We start from the raw sequence: 24,598 nt of genomic DNA, 5'->3' as shown, positions 1-24,598 counted from the left end.
TGATAGAAATATCAATCAATTAGGCATAATTCACCAGTGACACCATCAACTCATTGAACAACCTGGGCACAGATATTAGTCAATGTCTCCAGCCAGAAAGACCTAAATAAATTTGCAGATAAAAGTGATAATTTAAACATCTGTAAGGCAGAGATAGAGGCACAGAGGCTAAAATGCAATTCTCTTGAAGATCATGAAGAAACTCCATAACAAATGGAGTTAGTTCTTGAGTAATCACAAGCTTCACTTCAGCATTTGCAGATATGGAAGAAATGGAGTGATCATGTAACTCGGCCTTCTTGAGTTAAATTGTTAGCTTCTCTTTTCAGAGTTTGCAGATATGGGAAAATGAAGTCGGCGTGCGATCCATAATATCGCAGAAATATCAAACCTAGCCGATTTATGGTGTCCGCAGCAGAAGGGTCGCCCAAGGACAGCTGAATGGTTGAGAGTTTGATCAATTCATGTCCAACTGCAATGTGATCACTGCCATATAGCATCTCAAGTATCTGCCATTGGATATAAAACCAACATGTAAGCTATTCTCAAGTTCATTATCTGAACAACGTATCAAAACAATAGCTATTACCAACCAATACTCTAGTCTAATTTCTTTCATGAAAGCAACAAGTTATAAGAATGTTTCCATAAAAAAAGAGCTATAAGAATGATCATTTAATTTCGGTAAAGTTCAAATTAGTCCCTTAAAATTAGAGGCATGCCACACTTTCAAGATCCACCATAATTCTAATTCTTAGGCCCCATAAGTCAAAACACAAGGAAAAAAGAAATTTTAAAACGAGATGAGACCACTACATTGCCCAAATTACATCTCTCCAGAACATTTTTAGGAATTTCTCAACAAATATGAGAAAACACTATCAAAAAAGAAAAAGAAATATATTTCACATTGTTGAGAATTTAATCTAAGCCGCATTGTTAAGAATTTAATCTAAGCTTATAAAATTAACAAATATCATGCAATGAAAAATTAACAAATATTTTGAATTGAGCAATTAATAGACTGCCTGAGAATGAGTCAATATATATCCCAAAAAAAAAAGGGTAGTTTGAAGGAGAATAAGAACATGCCCCTTTTTTAAAGAGCACATGAAAACTTATTATTATATTTTTTTAGGGGCCAATTCTGGTCTAAAACCTTTTCTTGGGGACAGATAAATTTGTAGTATAACCTATAACCTAAGAAAAATATTTTCAAAGTTACAGGAAAAAGTTTGGATGTTGTCGGTGTCCTTAGAAATGGATTGAGTTATGGGTCTGTTGCTAAAATTTTCTTTTTTGCAACCTATGGTTGTAATGAAATAGGCTACTTAGAGAGAACCTCAAAATCTCTTGAGTTGAAGTACTAAAAAACTTTGGCAATTTTTTTAATAATTCTTTTATTAAATTGTTACACTTAAATATAAGAAGAAAATATAACCATCTCTTTAAAATAGGAAACCATTAAGTAACATGGAAGATTACCTTCTGCCACTGAGGAAAAGTAAAAACTAACTTGCACTATCTACATCATGAGTTAAGCACTAAGAACGTGGCTAAACCACTAACTACATAACTCTACTTGCAAAAAATTAACTTGCATTATTTGCTAACATTACTCCATCGTCCACTATGCGCTTATCCTCAAGTGCAAACTCATGAAATTTTTAAAAACTATTCAACCAGTAGTTGGTCCGTTGCGAAATATCCCGGATCATCATCTGCTAGATGTCCTCGAACAAAGGATTCATCACAGTTAAAACAAAGTCCTTTTTATTGTCCTTCCTCCATTTCATCGCAGTTCAAGTGCTTAATTATTCGAGTACCTTTTGCTTTCATTGTTTGTTGAAATGAATGATTGGCTGAAGAACTTGCAACACAGACCAATTTTTTCATTCACAGAGTCTTGACATGCTCATAGCAGTGACTAAGTATGTTGGTCGGTGAAGTTCCACCTCCACAGCGATGTATTCTTGCAACCCATTGAGGTAAAGCTGGATTTTTTTTTTTTTTTTTTTTTTTTTTTTTTTTTTTTTTTTTTTTTTTTTTTTTTTTATCCTGGATGAGGTTTACCGCTTGAGAGACAATAACCTCAAATCAGGTTTGATAATCAACAACCGTTTCTGTCTGCTATAAGTTTGCTAACTCTCCCAATTTGTTACTACGGATAGGTGGCCCAAAACGGAGATTGCATTGGTGCTTGAACTCTTCCTAAGTTAGGAAAATCCTGCATTAATTGCAAAAACCACAATTGAGCTATATTTTCCTAATGAAAAGAAGCTAGACTGACCTTTTTTTCTGCTGAGGTCTATTGGTGTCGAAAGAAGTGCTCGCACCTACTCAACCATCCTAATGGATTTCTTGACCACTGAAACGAGGAACATCTAATTTGGTGAATTCTGGAACAATCATAATTGCCTTAATTATCTGATCCTACTACTCCCTTGCCTCTGGATGAGTGAGAGTGGCTTCTTCCCTTGGTCACAGGTGCTAGGTGAGAGTTGGTAATGTCACGGGTAAGAGATTCCAACTTAGCACTTGATTGAGTCACCCATAACCCCTAGCTCTGATACCAAAATGTTAGGGTCCTTAGAAAGGGATCGAGTAAAGTGTCTGTTGCTGAAATTTTATGGGGATGAAATTTTCTTTTTGCAACCTATGGTTGCAATGGAATAGTCTCCTTGGAAAGAACCTGAAAATCTCTGGAGTTGAAGTACTAAAAAAACTTTGGCAATTATTGAATTGTTGTACTTTAATATAAGAGAGACATAACCATCTCCTAAAAACACGAAACCATTAAGCAACATAGAGAATCACCCTTCTACCACTAAGGAAAAAAAAATAAAAACTAACTTGTTAACCACTAAGAAGATAGCCAAACCACTAATTACATGACTCTTGAAAATAGAACAACTAACTTGCAAAAAACTAACTTGTATTATTTGCTAATAGATGTCTTCCTAATTTTGGGATTGATTGAAAACTTTTAAGGAGAACATAATAAGTTCATAACAAGAAGAAAGCTTTTATATGATTTACAACATGACTACCTCTTAACTTTGATATATGATTAAAAAGGTAAACTTGATTAGTACTTTCCAAACTTTCTGAGCATTTATTGGAGGACACATTCAAGTAAAGAGAAAGAGAAGCAAAATGTTATTACTAATTGAAGAATTTTGGAAAATCTTAGAGTAATTTTGTATTTCACTCTTGATCTTTACAAGTGATTTACATGACTATTTATACACAAAGAATTATAATTAAACATGAAGCAAATAATCAAACAATAATTACATAAATAATTAAGAATCCCAATTTATGCCTATAATCCATAATCAAATCAAATCATATCACTAGAATTAGCAAATAAGTCAACACTCCTCTCAAGTTGGTGCATAGATGTCGCACACGTCCAACTTGCAAATCAGATTATAGTAGATTGTATTGTTGAGCCCTTTAGTGAACACATTCGCAAGTTGCCCAATAGAAGTCCCATGAACTAAGCTCAAGACATCGTCTGTTAATTTTTCTTTAATGAAGTGCGGACCAATTTCAAAGTGCTTCGTTCAGTCATATTGAACTGCATTTTGTGCTATACTGATGGCAATTTTATTGTCACAATACAAAGTTATGTTGTCTCTTCGGGCAACATCAGCTCCTTTAATAACTTCTGCAGCCATAAAAGTTCACACACACCTTGGGTCATCACTCTGTATTCTGCTTCAGCACTTGACCGAGCAACAATACTTTGTTTTTTGCTCTTCCAGGTGACAAGGTTCCCTCCCACAATTGTGCAGTAGTCAGAGGTGGATCTCCTGTCATCGAGAGATCCTGCCCAATCTGCATCTGTAAAAGTTTCAACTCAGAGGTGACCATGTTTGGAGTAAAGCCCTTTCCCTAACGCAGATTTAAGGTATTTCAAGGTGCGAAAGACAACCTGCATATGAGTCTCGCAAAAGTCATGCATGAATTGGCTAACTAAGCTAACAGCATATGCTATATCTGGTCGTGTGTGTGAGAGATAAATCAACCTCCTTACTAATCTCTTGTATCTTCCAATATCCATGGATTCACCAGTTTCTGCTTGCATCTTGTGATTACTTTTAATGAGAGATTCTGCTAGTTTACACCCCAATATACATGTTTCTTCCAAAAGATTCAGAATGTATGTTTTTTGTGAGATAAAGATTCTTTTTTCTAATCTAACCACCTTAATACCTAGAAAATATTAAAATTTTCCTAAATTTTTTATTTCAAATTTTTGAGCCAATAACCTTTTTAGTTGAATCACTTTTTCTTTATCATTACCTATCACCACTATACCATCAACATACACAACAACATATATAATAAAAAGGGTGATCTTACCCTTATGATGTTTAATAAATAGAGTATGTTCAGCATTGCTCTGTTGTTAACCAAAGGATATCATGGTTCTACTAAACCTGTCAAACCAAGCTCTGAGAGATTGTTTTAGCCCATAAAAGCCTTTTTTAACCTGCACACCTTTTCTTGTGTCTTGTCATCAGCGAACCCAAGAGGGATCTCCATTAATACTTCTACCTCTAAATCTCCATAGAGAAAAGCATTCTTCACATCAAATTGCTATAGGTCCCAGTCCAAGTTGGCTGCACAAGATACTAGGACTCTGATTGAGTTCATTTTTGCAACTAGGACAAATGTTTCTTGATAATCTACTCCATATGTTTGGGTGAATTCTTTAGCAACTAATCTGGCCTTAAATCGTTCAATTGTGCCATCAGCTTTGTGTTTCACTGTGAATATCCACTTACAACCAATAAGTTTTTTTCCAGGTGGGAGAGTGACAAGCTCCCAGGTCTCATTTTTTGCCAATGTTTTCATATCTTCAATCATTGCTCCCTTCCGTTTAGGATCTGCAAGAGCTTCCTTCCAATCCTATGGAATAAACATAGAGGAAATAGACTTGGCAAAGGCTCCATAGGAGGGAGACAAGGATTCATAAGAAACAAGGTTAGAAATAAGGTTTTTAGTACAAGATCTAACACATTTTCTTTGTGCAAAGGGTTTATCTAAAATATTGGAGTATTCAAGAGTTGTGGGTAACTCACCGAAAGAAGATTCTTGACTCTAAGTAGACTACATAATGGCTTTTTCTGCCTTGTCTGTTCTTGAATACCTTTTCAAATCTGGCTTGTCTAAACGTCCCCCTGATCGAACATCTGCCCCTATCTACTAGAACTCTCTTGCTAAACCATATCATTCAGAATCACAGAATTCAAGGTCACCTATTCTTGCTCATTATTCTCCTCCTGAACAGGTGAGTGGATGGTACTGAAGTAGGGTTCAATTTTTCGGAAGGTAACATCCATACTATCCCATTGGTCTCCAAATAAACAAAAAACCTACTATCCATATATTCTCTTCTATTGTCAGTTCTCAAAATTTTTATCTCGAGTGCAACAATCAATAAAGATGACAAATCATTGATTTCGGAGACAGTTTAAATAGGCTTCCAAACATCAGAATGAATAGTCACTAAAGGAATTTGGCTTTTATTGTGACTTAAAGAATAGGAGGTTCTAATGTGTTTCGCATACTCACAAGCATTACAAAATAAAGAACCAAACTGAGTTCTAGCAAATAATCTAAGATAAAGTTTTTCTAAGACAAAAAATAATGGATGCCCCTAACCGCCTGTGCTACTGTAGTATTTCTTGATTGACATCCTTATTTTCTCCAAAATAGGCTTGAGATATCGAAGAACCTGGATCACCTTCGAATATGTATAAGTCATCATGCAGTCCACCATTACCAATCCTCTTATCTGTGAGAAGATCTTGAATAACACAATGATCAGAAAAGAATTCAATTTTACAGTTAAAAGCATTGGTGATAGCACTGACAGATAGAAGGTTGACAGGAAAACAAGGAACATGAAGGACAAATGATAATTTAATATTGATTGCACAAATAACAAAACCTGTTCCGGATATGGAAGTAAAAGAGCCATCAACAATTTTGACGTTGTCTTTGGTTAGAGAAGTAAAATAATTGAGAAAGCCTAAGATCCTGTTATGTGTCTATTCACACCAGAATCAATAATCCATGAAACAGTATCAAGGGAGGAAGCATTATTTGACTTTACAAAATTAGATGTGGCACCAGAGGAGGAAGAGGTGTCAATATGAAACGAGGCGCTTGAGACTCTGAATTTCATTAGGGAAAAGAAACTCTAGAGGTACCTCATTGTTTCCCTCCATGGCCTCTAGTGGGACGACTATGTAACTTCCAGCAAGTCTCCTTGATATGCCTCGATTTCCCACAATAGTCACAATGTAGGTGATCTTTCTCAGAATTAAGAGGTTGTGGTGTGCTCAAACTAGTAGCCAACCTAACCTTTTCAATTGGTGCAATATAGAGCATAGCATGTCAGCGACTTTTCTCTTGCGGCATAGGCCTCTTTAGAGAAGGAAAATGATTTTTCCCCAACAATTGGACTCGAATTGGATCATGTTCGTTATTCAACCCTGCAAGAAAATCATAGACCCATTCCTTTTTAATTATTTTCCAAAATTTGACTGCATCTCCAGTACAGTCTGCCTAGAAATCCTGATAGTAATCAAGCTCTTGCCATAAGCTACGTAACTCAGAATAAAATTGGGAGATAGTCATTTCTCCTTGCATAGTACCATGAATCTTATTTCGAATATCATAAATATCGGTATCATTCCCAATCTTGGAATAAGTTAAGGATAAAGCCTTCCATATCTTTGCAGCAGTATCAATTAATAAACAGGACTTAGAGATATGAGGTTGCATAGAGTTAAGTAACCACGTCATAACAAGACAATTCTGAGTCCCTTTGAGGAAAATTTAGATCACTCTCATCCGGTTGCTTCTTTTTACCAGTGACATAGCTCTGCAGTCCTCTAACCTTGATAAACAACAAAAAAAACTTTGACCATTCAAGATAATTAGTTCCATCAAGTTTTACGAAACTAATTTGTAAGGAATGATTATCAGAGTCAAGAATTAAGACCTTTTTACCTTCTGGTAAAAACAAATGAACCGTGAAAGAATAGGAGGTACCCAAAGTTGTACACACAAGAGAGCCCAACCAAATCACCAAAATACCAGGTAGTGGCACGGGAAGGCCAGAAAGAGGGTCGGAGTTGGCACCGGAGTGATCGAAGCAGCGAAGCAGCATCGAATAGTGTCGCACCGGGAAGGGAGGACGCGTGAGTCTCACGCACATGACTTTCCAGTGTTGGAGCTTGGCAGTCTGGTCGGCGATGGTCTGACGATCCTCCTAGTATCGACGGTGAGATGTGAAAAAGTCCCTAAATAGGATAGTATAAAAAAGGTCGATCTTGCGTTTTGAAACCTCTAATGTGGAAAAATTGAATTTAAGCCCTAAAAATAAAAAAAAGCTCTAATACCATGAAGAATTTTGGAGAATTTAAAATATTCTTATATTTCACTCTTGATTTTTATAAGTGATTTCCATAACTATTTATACATAAAAAATTACAACTAAGCAGAAGCAAATAATTAAAGAATAATTACACAGATAATTAAGAATCCTAAATTATGCTATGGTTTTAAATCACGGTCGCATTCGCTGTAACTACTGTAACATAATAATAATGGCCTGGCGCTCTTTTGAGTTTCCTTAAATTAGTGTTAACTTATTTGCTGATTCTAGTGATATGATTTGATTTGATTGCGGATTTGAAGCATAAATCATGGTTTTAAATAACGGCCGTTACATTATGTAACAGCCGTTATGTAACGGTTTTTGAAGGGGCCGTTATCCGTTATCCTATTATACAACGGCCTCCTAATTTGCAGATATAACGGCCGTTACGACCATTACATAACCGTAACAGCCATTACCAACCGTAACGTAACAGTAACAGTTGTTACCCGCAATTAAAATTCTTTTATATCCTTTCTCTTTTGCCCCTTATTCTCATTTTCATTAGTTTCTACACTTTTCAGCGGCTTCAAAGGCTATATTTTTTAAGTTTTCTCTTCACTTACTCTTTCAAATTTCAATCTTCCTTGCATATTTCTCATATAAGTTTAGATCCATCATAAACTACTGTATTTCTAAGCTTATTTCTTCTAAAAAGTTAGTTAAATTTTATGTATTTTAGTTTTTTTTTTCCTTTTTTTAAAAGATTTTTGTTAATTAAAGTGTTAATTTTGAGTTAAAATTGTACTTTGAGCTATTAGTTGACTCGATCTATAAAGATTATGTTGGTTTTTCTTATTTTAAACTATATGATATTTAAATTAAATAATCTATATTTCATGTATTTATATTTATTATGCATTTGTATATATTGTTCTGAATTAAATCTGAAGAATTTTGGAGAAAATTTTGAGTATTCTTGTATTTCACTCTTGATCTTTACAATTGGTCTACATGACTATTTATACACAGAGAATCATATCTAAACAGGAAGCAAATAATCAAATAATAATTACAGAGATAATTAAGGATCCTAATCAGATCAAATCAAATCTCTAGAATCAGCTAGGATTAGTAAATAAGTCAACAAAATCTAATTAATATCAATTCATTTATGAACTTTGCAAATTTTTTTGAAAAATTTTACATAAATATTATTTTTTTCACTGTGTTAGGCAACTGTTGAAAGCATTATACAGTACCTTGATTGATGCTTTACAATGGTCCCTTGCAGATCGAAAGTCTCCTACTAGAGAAAATGCTTGTGCAAGATTGTCTTCAGCCTGCAAATGATAGACCATATACATGGATATACTCAACCTAGTTTCCCACTGAGTAAAGGAAGTGCAGGTGGAGAGTTTCCCATTCAAGGTTTCCTCAAAAATGCAACAGAGTCAAACTTAACTACACTTGTATACTCCACTAAAACTGCATATGAATGTCCCCTTAGGAAGAAAATTTTCTCAATCTCAGTTTGGAACTCTGAATACAGGAGCTGGTCATATAAATCCTTTTTTCAGCTCTGTTTAGGGGGGTCATATCCATATGCACCTTGAAAAATAAATACAGCGAAGAAAATGGCACACTGAAATGATACAATCATGGACCATATTTCCCTTGAAAATCGTAAGTTGAGAACTGGATTACTGGAACTCACCTCTGCAATATGCTTGTTATAACCATGCAATATTGACCTCAGAACACCAAGAGCTCTTGAAGCATCTGAGAGAATAGTAGTTGAGATTTCTTTTGAAACTATTGCATCCTGCAACCTTTTGGGAATTTAAGGTTCCTAGTCAGAGAACCAAAGGGAAAAACGTATACATGCTTGCATATTCCATGCAGGATGTAGTTAAGGTGGTAAAGTCAAATTAAGGGCAAAATTGAATGACAAAAATCTACCTTTTCATACAAATCAAAGCCTTTCTCCTGGCTTTATCCGAAGCTTCTAGATCACAATTGGAACCACAATTTAAGCAAGACCCAGATTGAACATTAAAAGAGTTATTGGTTAGCTCAAGTGCAAGGTGAGCTACATTTTTCAGCTCGTCAACCTATTATAATGTACGTGAAAATTCATTAGAGAAAGAAAAGGAGAAAAACACAATTTCTAATATAGCTATATTATCAATATGGGCATCATTTGGCACATCAACCATTAGTGAAGGACAATACATTAGGAAAAAGAGAGGAAAAGAACATGATTCTAATACTGTGCCACAAAGGAATAGTTGCAAGTCAAAAGAATGTTTACATGTAATTCCAATTTCCAACAGGTGGTGGATATACAGAAATAGACAACTGATTGAGTTCCAAAACAAAGCTGCAAGCATTTTGTAGCTATAGGTGGTTCAGAAATTCCCACAGATAAATGAGACATTTTTGTCTCCGTTATAGGGGATTTTACTTATTTAATCTGAAATTTTGAGATGCAACAGAATAATAATCTTATAATACACCTGATGCTAAGACCAAAATTCTATTGCAGAGCAAGAACACTACCTTTAAGAAAGGGTCTAAGACTTGCATTCTGGGAACTCCAGGAAAGTTCTTAAGTTTGTTTAGTTCAGAGTTATCCAGACAGTGATCCAGGACTACGCCATTACAATTTGGATTGACACAATGGAAAGCTTTTAGAACCAGGTCAGATAGGTTTAGTTGTGAACAGCCAATGCACTGACATCTAAATGAGTACTTATCTTCCAGAAAATTGAGGCGGTCTTCACAGGCCCACTGCCCTACCTGTAAAACGAAACTGTATATTCACAATTTGAACTGCCTATATTGCATCCGAAAACACAACAACAATTCACAGACTAAAAACAGTTCGGGCATGGGAAAATTATCATGTGCATATTTCTTGTAGAAATAGTTGATGAGAAATATGCTAAAAAAGGAGTACCTGAGGACCATAGGACAACTCCAGAGGATGTCCTGCTGCTACATGTTCTGTAGCTCGAATAAACAAAGTATGGGAAAGGAAATATGCATGGATGTTTGGCTGGCAAGAATGATTGAAAAGACTGCCGGCTGTATAAATGGCTTGACCAACGGGGACCTATAAAAGTTACAGACAAGTCAACTAGCATAAACATAGGGGTTTTCCTGTCTCCACTGATAAAAGAACATGAGTCACAATCACTTACATGCAGATGACTATATGTATAAAATATCCTACTTTGTACAGTAAGCATAGAAATAGAAATAAAGGATCAGAGTGTAAACATGAACCTGGTCCACGCTGCAAGTTAAAGCATCTCCAATATTGGAAAACTTCCCAAACTGATCTGGCAGGCAATGAAAATCAGTAGATTTCATACGGACAACCGCCATGGCGTTTACTCTGATTTGAGAGACAAGTATAATGGTCTGAATGCACAGAAGAGCAAGGAATTTCAAGTTGGGTAGCAATCAAATTACTATAATAAGATTGATGATGTCAATTTATTATCTTGAAGTGAAACATAGAAACCTTAAGAATGCTCAGTCATGTGATTCATTTTCAACTAACCATGTTCCAAATATAATCCCCTCAAATCCTTTCAAACTTCATTGGGATTAAAACACAAGTTATCCTCTAGAGGGGATCGGCAAGCTCATTTTCACCATGCTCCGAATAGATTCTATCTCATCTTTTCAAACTTCTTAGGATTAAAATCTGGATAGTTGACATGGACAGGTAACAAATGGTGAAGATGAAAAGCGCAAGTTTAATGAGATTGTTGAGATTATTTCTGTATATTGAGATTATTTCTGTAAATAGCCTAGATTTGTAGTGATAATTAAGGATATGATTGTGTGATATGATTGGGATATGATTAGGCTATAATTAGGGAATTAATTTATTTTCTTACCTAGTATGTACCCTTGTAAGTAGTATATATACCCCAATTGGCTTGATGGGAATTATCAAGCATTTTCTCTCAAATCTTCTACTCTCTTTTTCTTCTTTTCATCAAAGTTTCATGGTATCAGAGTCAAGAAATTTGGTTCACTTTTGAGTGCCAGACCTGCCACCTTACTTTGGTGACTTTCTGGAAATCAGTTAGTCTCACCACCCTGCCCATTCCCCACGCCGGCCTCCGATCTATTTTCCGGCGAAGCACCGCCTCCAGACACGCCTCCACGCGCCACCCCTGCACAGATTGCTTCCGGCCACGCGCCAGCGCGTGCACCACTTTCCGGCGATCGTTTCACACCGGCAATCCTTCTCCCAGCTTCACTCGGCTCCGGCGACCACAGCCCAGTAGGTCCGATTGTCAGATCAGCCCACCTTCACACATCCGTCATCCACGCGCGGACGCGTGCACATCCTCCGGCGACCGTTTCACGCCGGCGACCCCAGCCCAGTAAGTCCGGTCGTCAGACAGGCGCTCTTTTTGGCAGATTCGGCTCCTTTTTGCAGATTTGGGTCTCTACTTGGTCCCTTATTGTTTCAGAATCTCTCTCAACATGTCTGAGAAGCAAAACACCCTCAATATAGGTTCTGAGTCTCTTAAACCTGTCTTTTCAATTACTACAGTTAAGTTGCAAGGGAATAATAATTATGTGTCTTGGGCTGCATCCGTAGAATTATAGTTTGTGGGACAGGGATATAATGATCATTTAACAAAAAATGCCACTGATATCACTGTCACTGATAGACCCAACTGGGTTAAGATTGATGCTCAACTATGTAGTCTTTTGTGGCATTCGTTGGGTCCAAAATTGCTTGCTTTGTTTTAATCTTGTAAAACTTGTTGTAAGGTTTGGACTAAGGCCAAAACATTGTATACTAATGATATACAACGCATCTATAAGCTTGTGTCAGATATGGTTCACTTACAACAAAATCATCACGATATGGCTAGTTACTTAGGTCAAGTAGACACTCTGAAAGATGAATTTAATTCTCTCATGCCCCTTACTAATGATGTTGATGTGCAAGAAGGACAACGTGATAAATTTTTTATGGTTTTGGCATTAATTGGATTGCGATCTGACCTTTGCTCTGTAAAAGATCAAATTTTGACTGGTTCAGTTATTCCAACTTTAGAAGATGTGTCAGCTAGGCTCTTACGTATTTCCCTTAGTAAGAGTGATGCTACAGATATGGAATCCTCAGTTTTGGCTGTACAAGGAAATCAAGGACAAGGAGGCAATCGCAAAGGTAAAGGAAAGAAATTTCATTGCACTTATTGTGATAAATAAGGTCACACACGGGATGCATGTTGGGCACTACATGGTCGACCACCACAGTCCAATCAATCTGATAATACTGGCAAGCCGGCAGCCCATCTTGCCCAATCTAATGAAGAAGGTCTGCTTCCACAACCTACCAATAAATCTTAGGACCTAGATTCAATTACTTTAATTGGAGAGGACTATAAAGAATACTTGCAGTTTCAAGCAGCTAAGCAACATCCTCCATCTACCAGCATTGCTCACTCCAGTAATTCCTTTGCTTGTCTAACTAAGTCTTCACCTGTTGGTCCATGGATCCTAGACTCTGGTGCTTCTGATCACATATCTGGTAATCACAATTTTTTCTCTACTCTTGTTTCACCTTCTACACCATCTAAAGTCACCCTAGCTAATAGTTCACAAACTCAAGTTAAAGGAATAGGAGATGTACAACTTCTTCCTTCTATTTCCTTAACTACCGTCTTGTTCACTCCTGAATGTCCATATAATTTAATCTCCATTAGCAAATTGACCAAAAACCTTAATTGTTCAGTAACCTTTACTGTTGATTCTGTTGTTGTGTAGGACCGGAGTACTGGGAGAATAATTGGAACAGGATCTGAGTCACAAGGATTGTACTACCTTTCCACCTCTTCAGTTGCTTTTGTTTCTACTACGTCCGCTGAGCTTATTCATAATCGTTTGGGACATCCTAGTCTTCTCAAATTGCAAAAAATCGCCCCGTCTTTCTTTTTTGTCTTCTTTATCATGTGAGTCATGTCAACTTGGGAAACAAACTCGGGCTTCATTTCCCAAGCGAGTTAATAACAGGGCCACTTCGATGTTTGATATTGTTCATTCAGATATTTGGGGTCCAAGTCGTGTCAGTACAACTTTGGGATTTCAGTATTTTGTTACTTTTATTAATGATTATTCTCGTTGCACTTGGTTGTTTTTAATGAAGAATCGATCTGAGTTATTCTCCATTTTTCAAAAATTTTGTGCTGAGATACATAATCAATTTGGTGTTCGCATTAAGGTTTTGCGTAGTGATAATGCACGAGAATATCTTTCCTCTTTTTCTCATTTCTTGTCTACTCAGGGTATTACTCACCAGACTTCTTGTGCCCATACTTCTCAACAAAATGGTGTTGTCGAGTGCAAAAATCGGCATTTGATTGAAACCGCCCGCACCTTACTTATACATCATAATGTTCCGCTGCGTTTTTGGGGCGAGGCGGTCCTTACTGCCTGCTATTTGATCAACCGTATGCCTTCCTCTGTTTTGCAGCATCAGAGTCCTCATTCGGTTCTCTTTCCTAACCAGACCTCCAACCAGTTGTCACTGCGAGTTTTTGGATGTATATGTTTTGTTCATGATCATACCCCTGGTAAAGACAAACTCCAGCCCAAATCAGTTAAATGCGTCTTTCTTGGCTATTCTCGACTTCAAAAAGGTTACAAATGCTATGATCCCACTACTAACAGATATTTTGTCTCTGCAGATGTCACCTTTTTTGAAACCTCCCTTTACTTTTCTTCTAGTCCAACGCATAAAACCTTTGTTCCTAGCGCTTTGCCTGTACCTACGCCTCTTATATCTCCTTGGCCTCATGTCAGTCCACCCCTTCAGGTCTACACCCGTCAGCCCCACCCATCTGCTACTAACACTGATACTTCTCTCCCTGATGCAAGTACTTCTAGTGACTCACCTTCACCTCCTTCGGTCATGCCTTCAGTAGCAACAACTACTCCTCCTCTTGCTCTCCGAAAGCATATTTTCGTTGAGAAATTGCGATACCTGTTTTAGACTGTGCCACTTCAATCCCTAAGAAATACTTCAATTTTCCAAGACAATTTCTATTTTGTCTTTGCTAGATACAGAAGACAAAATACTTCTAGCATATTTTCCTTTGCTGTAAGTGTAGTTAGTCAATTTCTTCAAAATCCATACAGTAGTCACTGGGATGCAGTCACTCGCATTCTCAGATATGTCAAAGGAGCTCCAAGACAAGGACTACTCTATAAGGACAAGGGTCACTCACAAATTGTTGGCTATTCTGATGCAGACTGGGTAGATTCTCCTTCAGATAGACGATCTACTTCAGGATATTGTATTATGATTGGAGGGAATCTTATATCCTGGAAAAGTAAAAAACAGAGTGTGGTAGCAAGATCAAGTGCAGAAGCAGAATATCGAGCTATGGCTTTAGCGACATGTGAACTCATTTGGTTGAAGCAACTCCTTCAGGAATTGAAATATAGCGATACATGTCAAATGAAGTTGATATGTGATAATCAAGCTGCCCTCCACATTGCATCAAATCCAGTTTTTCATGAGAGGACGAAGCATATAGAGGTGGATTGCCACTTTATTAGGCAAAAGATTGAGTCTAGATGCATTTCTACTAGCTTTGTCAACTCAAATGATCAACTAGCTGATGTGTTCACAAAATCACTTCGAGGATCACGAATAGAGTATATTTGTAACAAGCTTGGAGCATATGATATGTACGCTCCAGCTTGAGGGGGAGTGTTGAGATTATTTCTATAAATAGCCTAGATTTGTAGTGATAATTAGGGATATGATTGTGTGATATGATTGGGATATGATTAGGCTATAATTAGGGAATTAATTTATTTTCTTACCTAGTATGTACTCTTGTAAGTAGTATATATACCCCAATTGGCTTGATGGGAATTATCAAGCATTTTCTCTCAAATCTTCTACTCTCTTTTTCTTCTTTTCATCAAAGTTTCAGAGATCTTTCTAGTTATGAAATACTTTCCACCCCACTCTTCTCTTCATTATTCTGATCAATAAAGGCATACTCCTAGAACCACAAATAAGTAAGAACATAGCTAAATCTTGACTCCATTTGATCACTTCTAAAGGCTACAACTCGTTCTTATCCCGACTCAAGCCCAAGCATAGGTTTTATATATACTCATAGCATTGATATCTTTATTCTAGGTTAACAAAATCTACTTGAATTTACCTTAGACAAAGTGTTCAACTCTCCATAACATTATTTATTTTACTATTGTATTTAATGTCATGCTTTTCATCTTCAGATGTTCCAGCTGAACCTAGCCGTATTCTTCATCTTATCCCTAAAACTATTCCTCCAGCTATAACCCCTCAAACTCTCCACAGTCCACACCCTCTGTTGGTCTGTTCCTCCCAATGGTTTTCCTTGTTTAGTGACCTAATATGCTACAAGATCTAGAGTATGTTAGTAATTCATTATTCTTTCTCCCAAACAATAGAAATACTTCCTTTGCTGTAAATGTGCAAACACCATTGTGTCTTTGCATCCCATGTAGACCATCATTTGGTTCCCCTACCACCACCCACTAGGATGGGTGATTCACATGTAGAGTTACATCTATCTATTATATGTAAAATGATAAATTTGACTTTCGTGAACTAATTATCCTGACATAAATTGATTATGTTGACCAACATAAAAGGTCCCTAATTAGAAGGATTTAGATCCTTGGAATCCTAATTAGGCTTGCTTACAGGAATTTTATTTTTTTACTTTATTGTAGATATTCCTAATAAGGTGTATCGTTAATATTCCTAAATTAAATTGATTATTTGTATATAAATACTCAAATTTAGTAAAGATTAATTCAATTGGAATATAATAAAAAATTTCTCTGAAAATTCTTCATGGTACTAGAGTTTTGCCACCTTAATTGGCATAGGTTTCAAAACTATTACAAAAAAATTAGAGTTAACTAATAGGTCAAACTTCTAGACGATTATATCAAGAGAGTTGTTTGACACCACCCGTCCCAAAGGAAAGCCCATCCAATTTTCCGTCGAACCCCGGCAATGCGACCTCGCTCCAAGCACATGCGTGACCTCATGCACCGCCACAACCATCTGCGTCCTCTTCCACTTGTCGGCACAGGCCATCCTCCAGCGATCCTTTTCGGCCCTCTTTCCGGCACGTCGCACCTCTGACTAGCCCAATTCCGTGACTTGATTCTCTTTTTTGTTTCCCGAGGTGTTCTAACAGTAACTTAATCTCCATCTGTGGTATTCCTTGCTCTTTGTATTGTTGGCCTCTTTTTTTTCCTTTAAAATGATAAATAATAAAGGCACTAATGGAGGTGATATAAGTGTTTTTAATACTACTCCATGGATTATTGATTCTGGAGCAAATAGACATATGACCAGCTCCTCTAAAGACTTCCTTAATTACCTTCCGTGTCTACAACAAGACAGTCATCCTCTAGAATCGGTCGATTGTTTGTACTTTCAATATTAAACTATCATTTGTTCTCCATGTTCCTCATTTCCCTATTAACTGTTTATAGGTCAGTGCTCTTACCAAATCTTTTAACTATAAAATTGAGCTTTTTCCTGACTATTGTGTTATTCAGAACCTTCAAACTGGGAAGAAAATTGACAATGGTAGACTGCACGATGACTTATATATGTTGGAAGAGAATCTGGGTTTGAATTCACCTCGTGCTCCTTTTGAAACAAATCAGGATGTCAACTAAAAAATCATATAGTGACAACGACAGTTAGGATACCCATCTTTTTTTGTTTTAGAGAAACTTTATCCTAATTTATTTTCCAAGATTCAGTGTGATTTTTTAGTTTGCGATGCTTGTGAGTATGCTAAGTATACAAGAACCCTCTTATCCCTCAAGTAACAATAGGAGTATGTTCCTTTTGTATCCATCCATTATGACGTTTGGCGACCTACTCAAACGGTCTCACTATCTCGTAATCGTTGGTTTGTTACTTATTATTGATTGTTGCACTCACATAACTTGGATTTATTTAATAAAGGCAAAGAGTGATGTATTTTCTTGCTTTCAGTCTTTTCACAAGATGATTTGTATTCAATTTTATGCTAACATAAAAGTTTTAAGAACTATAGAGTATCGATAGTCATTTTTCTGCTTATCTGAAGTCTAATGGGATACTATATCAAATTAGTTGTCCTTCAACTAGTGCACAAAATGATATTACTGAAAGGAAAAATAGGCACATGTTGGAAGTAGCTAGATCTCTTCTTTTCACTATGAATCTTTCAAAAACCTATCAGAGAGATGCAGTCTTAGCCGCAACTTATCTAATTAATAGAATGTTTTTCAAAACTCTTGCCTTTAAAAGCCCTTTAGAGGTGTTACAAGGAAAAAATATTTATACTGTTCCACCAAAAGTATTTGGGTGCATGTGTTTTATTCATACTAGAACAGGTGGAAAGCTAGATCGAGGGCTCTTAAATGTGTGTTTTTTGGATACTCTCCCACATAGAAGGTTATAAGTATTACCACTCTCCATTAGAAAATATTTTGTCGGTATAAATTTTACGTTTAGATCAGCACTACCCGTCACCTCTTCAGGAGAAGACAATGAAAGAGAAGAGATAAGTCCTAGTCCTATAACTCTAGAGCATTTTACTCAAGAAGAACTACTATATAGGGAGAGACTACTAGTTATTAGAAAAAGATAATTGGTCGTTTGGATAAATCAAATTTAAGGAGATATTCAAGAAGAGACAAAACAAAAGCAGAAAAAGCCATTGTGCAACCTACTCAGTGTCATGAATCTTTGTCTTCTCTATCTAATGAGTTAACTCTAAACCGTGAGCCCATTGATAATCTAAATAAACCAATTGCTCAAAAAAAAGGAGTTGGGTCGTGCACTAAACACGCTATTTCTAACTTTCTCTCATATGATTCTTTATCTCCATCCTATAGAGCTTTTGCCTTATCTACTTCCTCTACATCTATTCCACAGGATTGAAAGAAAGCTCTCAAAGATTCTATATGGAGGGGAGTAATGGTTGAAAAAATAAAAGCCTTAAACTGAAAATGAGATCTGGGAATTGATGTCTCTTCCACCTGAAAAAAAAAAAACAGTTGGCTGCAAATGAGTGTTCACTGTGAAACACATAGCAAATAGATCAATTGAAAGATCTAAGACCAGATTAGTTATCAAAGGATACACTTAAACCTATGGAGTGGATTGCCAAAATGAACTAATCATAGCATTGCTATCTTGTGCTGCCAATCTTCACTGAGACCTACAACAATTTAATATGAAAAATACATTCCTCCATAGAGACTTAGGCTAAAAATGAGATCTGCAAAATGGGTGTTCACATTGAAACACACAGCAAATAGATCAATTGAAAGTTTTAAGGCCAGACTAGTTGCCAAGGGATACACTCAAACCTATAGAGTGGATTACCAGGAGACATTTGCCCCTGTTGCCAAAATGAACTAATCATAGCATTGCTATCTTGCACTGCCAATCTTGACTGGAACCTACAACAATTTAATATGAAAAATACATTCCTCCATGGAGACTTAGAGAAGGAAGTATATATGGAAATCCCTCCTGAATTTGCTTATGAAAAAACAAAGAAAGGTGTACAAGCTAAAGAAGGCTTTGTATGAGTTGAAACAATCACCCAGAGCTTGGTTTGATCGATTCAGTAGAGCTATAGTTTCCTTTAGCTATCAACAGAGCAAATACTGATCATACTCTATTTATCAGACATCGCAAGGGTAAAATTACTCTTCTCATAGTATATGTTGATGACATAATAATGACTAGGGATGACACTAAAGAGATGACTCGGCTGAAAAAACTTTTAGCTCAAGAGTTTGAAATTAAATATCTAGAAAAATTTTAATATTTCCTAGGAATCAAGGTTGCTAGATCAAAGAAGGGAATCTTTATTTCTGAGATGAAATATATTCTGGATCTTTTGAAAGAAACTAGCATGTTAGGCTGCAAACCAATAAAAACTCTCGTTGAGAGCAATCACAAGCTACAAATAGGGATTGGTGAATCAGTAAATTTTGGTAAATATCAAAGCTTGGTAGTCATACTCTACCTAACATAGCATATGCAATCAGTTTAGTCAGTCAATTTATGCATAACCCTCATGAGCCTCACATACAAGCTGTTTTTCGCATTTTGCGATACTTGAAGTCTGCTCTTAGAAAAGGTCTTCTATTTTCTAAACATGGTCATCTCCGCATACACGTATTCATAGATGCAGATTAGGCAGAATCCCTTAATGATAGGAGGCCGATTACTAGTTACTGCATATTTGTGGGAGAAAATCTTATCACTTGAAGAAGTAAGAAGCAAAGTGTTGTTGCTCGATCAAGTACTAAAACCGAGTATAGTGCAATGACACAAGGTATTTGTGAACTTCTATGGTTGCAAAAATTGTTGAAGGAATTGAAACTGTTGGAGAGGGACAAACTACTCTATACTGTGACAACAAAACTGTCATCAGTATAGCTCACAATCCGATTCAACATGACCAAACGAAGTACATAGAGATTGATCGACACTTAATCAAAGAGAAGTTAATAAATGGTGCCTTGGGATTAAATCATATGTCTTCTGATGAGCAACTAGCTGATGTGTTTATCAAAGGGCTCAGCAACAAAACCTATCACAATTTGGTTTGCAAGTTGGGCATGCGTGATATCTATGCACCAACTTGAGGAGAGTGTTGACCAACATAGAAAATTCCTAATTAGAAGAATTTAGATCCTTGAGATCCTAATTAGGCTCGATTATAGGGATTTTATTTTCTTTCTTTATTATAGATACTTCTAATTAGGTGTGTTGTTAATATTCCTAAATTAGGTTGATTCTAAGTGAATAAATACTCAAATCTTGTAGAGATTAATTTAATTGGAATATAATAAAAAATTCCTCTCAAAATTCTTTATTAATGTGTGGTTAAGCTCTTCCCAACCCTAATTTTATTCTCAAATATTGCTTTTTTTGCCTAGATATTGAATATTAAGATAAATTAGAAAATAACCAATTGGAAAGAAATGATTTCTTAGTTTCAATTATAGATTTTAGATACTGGAGGAATCAGTTTGGACTAAAATTTTCAACTTTTTGGAGGAAGATTGGGTGTTTGGTGTGGAATCTTTCCCCGCCTAAGCTGTTTCTATCTACTTTTACAGGCTACCCACAACTTAAAAGATTATATCTTACCCCTTATTGTGTCCGTGTGTGAATGATTGAAGGGAGAGAAAGAGAGAGAAAGAGAGAGAGAGAGAGAGAGAGAGAGAGAGGAGCAACCTGTGATAATGAGATTCCATTTATTGGAAGTTCAGTTCCAAAAGAGTGTTGAAGACAGATCAATAGTACAATAGCATATATATGCAATTCCAATTTGCCTTCTGGACTAATTTGTAAATAACTCTGAGAAAGATTCTACAAGGCAATGAAGTGGGAGGTCAAATTCTTACATAAGAATAGCTATGATAAACAATGGAAAAGTATACTACATACTGAGGTATACCAGAGTTCCTAGAAGGTTACACTCCATATAACCTCTTTTTTGAGATATAAATTTTGCTAGTATTCGACCTGCCAAAACAACATCAGATGGCAATACTGCAGGCCAATGCACACCAAGGCATTCATGTTTATGTTCAGGAAAGCACTCAACATCTGGATCAGAATCACTACATGAAGTGACCTCTGCAATATACTCTTTAAGATTGTTCGGTAGACTATCATCAACCCCATCTTTTGTTCTGTAGCAACTGATTGTTTCTCCTCTTGCCTGTACTTGACAATGCTGGGAACAGTACAATGGTATTGAACATGATATACAGGGGACTGTGTCTTTGGGTAATTCATTCAAGCAGTAGTGACAGTGAGTGTCTCGGCAACTTTTCAATATAATCTGCAAAACAAAGGGACAAGCAAATTCATACTGCTTATCAGAAGTGCAGTTGCTGTTTGTGATAAAATACTCCTTTAATGGTAAATGCAAGAATGGTACTCATGCAGATCAATACTAAAAGAAGGAAGAATGTGCATCAAAGGTAATTGGTCCTTAAACTTGTTACATGAAAACACAAGACTTCAGAAAACTAGAAACAGCCACCTTTTTGGACCATGAGACGGTTCTTATATCATGAGGCTGTTATCTGTAGAACGCTGTGGGAAAATGATATTGTGATTCACATTACATCAGGAGGGCCTCCCCTCCCCTTAGCTTGGAGCTTTTAGTGTGCAGTGTCACCAAAATCAACAAAAGAAATGGCGGCTTATTGCAAGTCCCTTGGACCTCCCCTAGCTTTGGGAGTCGATAGATGAAGACTGACAAATAAGAAAATGAATTCCCATGTTAGACTAGTGGCTGGAAGAGGTTGTGGGCCTCTGTTTGTTTACGCAACTGGAGCCGGTTCCGGTGAAAAAGGCTTGTCAGGTAAGTGCCATGCACCGGTTATTGAACAGTGCACCAGGACATTGTGACAGTGCGTGGAGGAGATTCTGGCGATGCAATTCCAGAGGCAAACTTGTCAGTAAGTGGGGCTGCTTATGGGAGTGGTGAGATTAACGAACTCTCACGCACTCTGGATTAGCGTGTGCAAAAGATCAGGATGGAAAAAGAACAGGAGAAACCCAGGCCTTTACCCTTTGTCTGGGTGGAGGTTTTTTCAGGTAATGGAAGGTTTTACAAAGTTTAAAAACATTGAATTTGTGTTTGGGAGGGAATGGGGCATTTTAAAGAAAGAATGGTACTCAAATTTCAACTACCAATTTGGTGGGCTGAGAATGTTTTCTCTTGAAAAACTCCAAATACCTCCAAAACCTTTCACTTTCTCCCAAACAATAAAAAATTTGTTAAAGTTTAAAAACCATGAAAAACCTTACCTTATAAAACCTTATTTTGGAAAATCTTACTTTACTCAATCTCCTTCCAAATAAAGCACTAAGGTTTTGAAACCATAAGATAATAGAAGAGTAAGAAGAGAACTTATAAAATTTATTGCTACATTATCCTTCAAGCCTTAGTGATTGAAATAGAATACAGAAAATCCTAAATAGGAAAAATACATAATTACAGTGCAAATAATGCTCCGAATTAAGTGCTAAGCATCCTTTTCAAATTTAGTGTCATTTCCCTAATCTAATGCATATCTACAACAATCTTTCTTAATAGTTATGATGGCAAATCCCACAAGCAGGACTGAGGTTGTTATGTAACTAATGTAATGACTACCGCAATCAAAGCCTTCTTCAGGAATAACTAGCTGAACTGCATGCGTATATTTAAAGGACTTCATGTGATTTCAGAATAAAAGGATCAAAATATAAATATAAATTAAGCTTCAGATTTTTGGGATTTCTCATAGCATTAACAGCCATCAGCATAAGGCATTGTTGCAACAGTTACATATGCATTCCTAAAAAGTAAAAACAGTAGGTTAATGTGGTGTAATACAGTCTTAAATCTGTTTATGTAATGACTATTATTATTTTTGCTACATTACTATTCTAAAAACAATCGATTGTGTTGTATTGCACATGTGATTATTAAAAATCACAAAGGTATTTATGGCTAGGTCTTAGAGCAGTGCAGTAAATAACCTTTTCCAAGGATAAGGGGCCTCCCTTAGATGCTTCTAGCCCATAACCGTCCATAGTACTTTAATTGCTGTGGCATGTATTGCACATTTGTAGTTTATATAAGCATTTTCTCTGACTTGGATCTTAAACATAACAGCTCTTGTCGAAAAGGATAATAGAAGCATGGCAGTTGCAAGAAAAAACATTTTAACTAAAACTAAATATAACAACGTCAACAAGACAGATTCATGTGTTGTGGAAACTAAATATGTATAGATATGTATTTGATTGTAGTTAAGACACTTGCTATAAGTTAGGAGTCTATTAGTGTTAGTATTGTTTTAGAAGTTTACTTTAGAATTTGTATTTTATATTGATTAGGAAAACTCTCATAGTTTGTATATAAATTCTACTCATTACGAATGAAAGGTTGAATTTTCCCAATCATTTTAACAATGTTCATACCAGGGCGTAAGGCTCTTCTTTGTGGACCAAGGAAGCTTGAGGAATGTCGCACGGTGAAACCATGCCTCGTCCTTTGTCTGGATCAGTGACACATAATAAATTTATCTGTTGCGGCTCATCTGCCATGAAAAATCTATAAACATATCATTTCAAGCTTAAAAATGCACTGATATAAACATTAACAATTCATACTTAAATGATACTAGCATAGTAGCATTGTATTAAACAACAATGTGCAACACAATAAAGCATTCAAATAATATCCGACCTAAAAGGGCTACTAACAGATTAAGCATACATTTAAAAAAAAAATCAATTATGTTCACTAGATCTTCATAGAATACAGATTACAGAATTCAAAGAGCATTAGCAAATACTAGAACTTCTAAGAAGATACATTAAAGTCAGTTTTGCAACACAATTTACAACATGAACTGTCAACTAAAAAAAAACTTTAGACACTTCCAACTTGTTAACTCGTTATTTTGAAGCATGTGGCAGTACCCAACTTTTCTCCCCCCCTTTTTGGGAGAAAATTTTCATTGACTGATAAACCTTTGCTGAACATGCTTTTCAAAAGATAATAATTAAAATTACTCTTGCTGAATTCTAATAACTTCACTTGTAATTGTAAGTTTGAATGTAATCACTAATTTAAATATTTTATTCAATCAAATGTCACACATTTTTACACATGTTTTATTCAGTGGAGCGTGACACTTCTCTCAAGAAGCATATGTAGTATCCACACCATTTTAAATATGATATATTTGACTTTGACACATTTCTAACACATATTGCACACACCAAAAATTCTGTAAAGAAAACATTTTTTTCTTATACCTGATGCGCAAATTTAACACTTCTGAATCAGGGGTCCAATTCAAGTAATTCACCAGTTTGTCCCTTTTGGATAAAAGTAATCACTTAATTCTTAATAGCATAGTGCAAGACAAATTTGACAATCTGATAGACTTTTTCAGTTTTAATAGTTGATTACTGTTATAATAATTATTGACTTATTTGCTAATCCTAACTGATTCTAGGGATATAATTTGATTTGATTTGATTAGGATCCTTAATTATCTCTGTAATTATTATTTGATTATTTGCTTCCTGTTTAG

The 24,598-nt window shown here is 36.0% G+C and overlaps 1 protein-coding gene across 7 annotated transcripts in view; it reads right to left on the bottom strand.

Moving 5' to 3' along the window:
- Nucleotides 1-24,598, bottom strand: part of LOC110606604 (SET and MYND domain-containing protein 4) — a 36,095-nt gene continuing 11,497 nt past the window's right edge. For 3 of the 7 annotated variants that reach the window (XM_021745482.2, XM_021745483.2, XM_021745485.2), the window contains 10 exons: nucleotides 23,475-23,593; nucleotides 20,947-21,336; nucleotides 20,724-20,858; nucleotides 10,694-10,831; nucleotides 10,365-10,520; nucleotides 9,965-10,204; nucleotides 9,365-9,516; nucleotides 9,120-9,234; nucleotides 8,665-8,745; nucleotides 1-509 (listed from right to left, as the gene is read on the bottom strand). In XM_021745482.2, coding sequence (XP_021601174.1) covers nucleotides 282-509; nucleotides 8,665-8,745; nucleotides 9,120-9,234; nucleotides 9,365-9,516; nucleotides 9,965-10,204; nucleotides 10,365-10,520; nucleotides 10,694-10,831; nucleotides 20,724-20,858; nucleotides 20,947-21,336; nucleotides 23,475-23,593 — 1,754 coding nt within the window. In that variant the 3' untranslated portion in view covers nucleotides 1-281. The remainder of the gene's footprint in view (nucleotides 510-8,664; nucleotides 8,746-9,119; nucleotides 9,235-9,364; nucleotides 9,517-9,964; nucleotides 10,205-10,364; nucleotides 10,521-10,693; nucleotides 10,832-20,723; nucleotides 20,859-20,946; nucleotides 21,337-23,474; nucleotides 23,594-24,598) is intronic. The other 4 variants (XM_043952876.1, XM_021745486.2, XM_021745487.2 and 1 more) reach the window with 4 other exon arrangements.

This window comes from Manihot esculenta, chromosome 18, assembly GCF_001659605.2.
Source record: "Manihot esculenta cultivar AM560-2 chromosome 18, M.esculenta_v8, whole genome shotgun sequence".
In the NCBI taxonomy this organism is placed as follows: Eukaryota; Viridiplantae; Streptophyta; class Magnoliopsida; order Malpighiales; family Euphorbiaceae; genus Manihot; species Manihot esculenta.
Note: the sequence above shows the minus strand (reverse complement) of the source record. Positions and strands in the feature narration are given on the sequence as shown.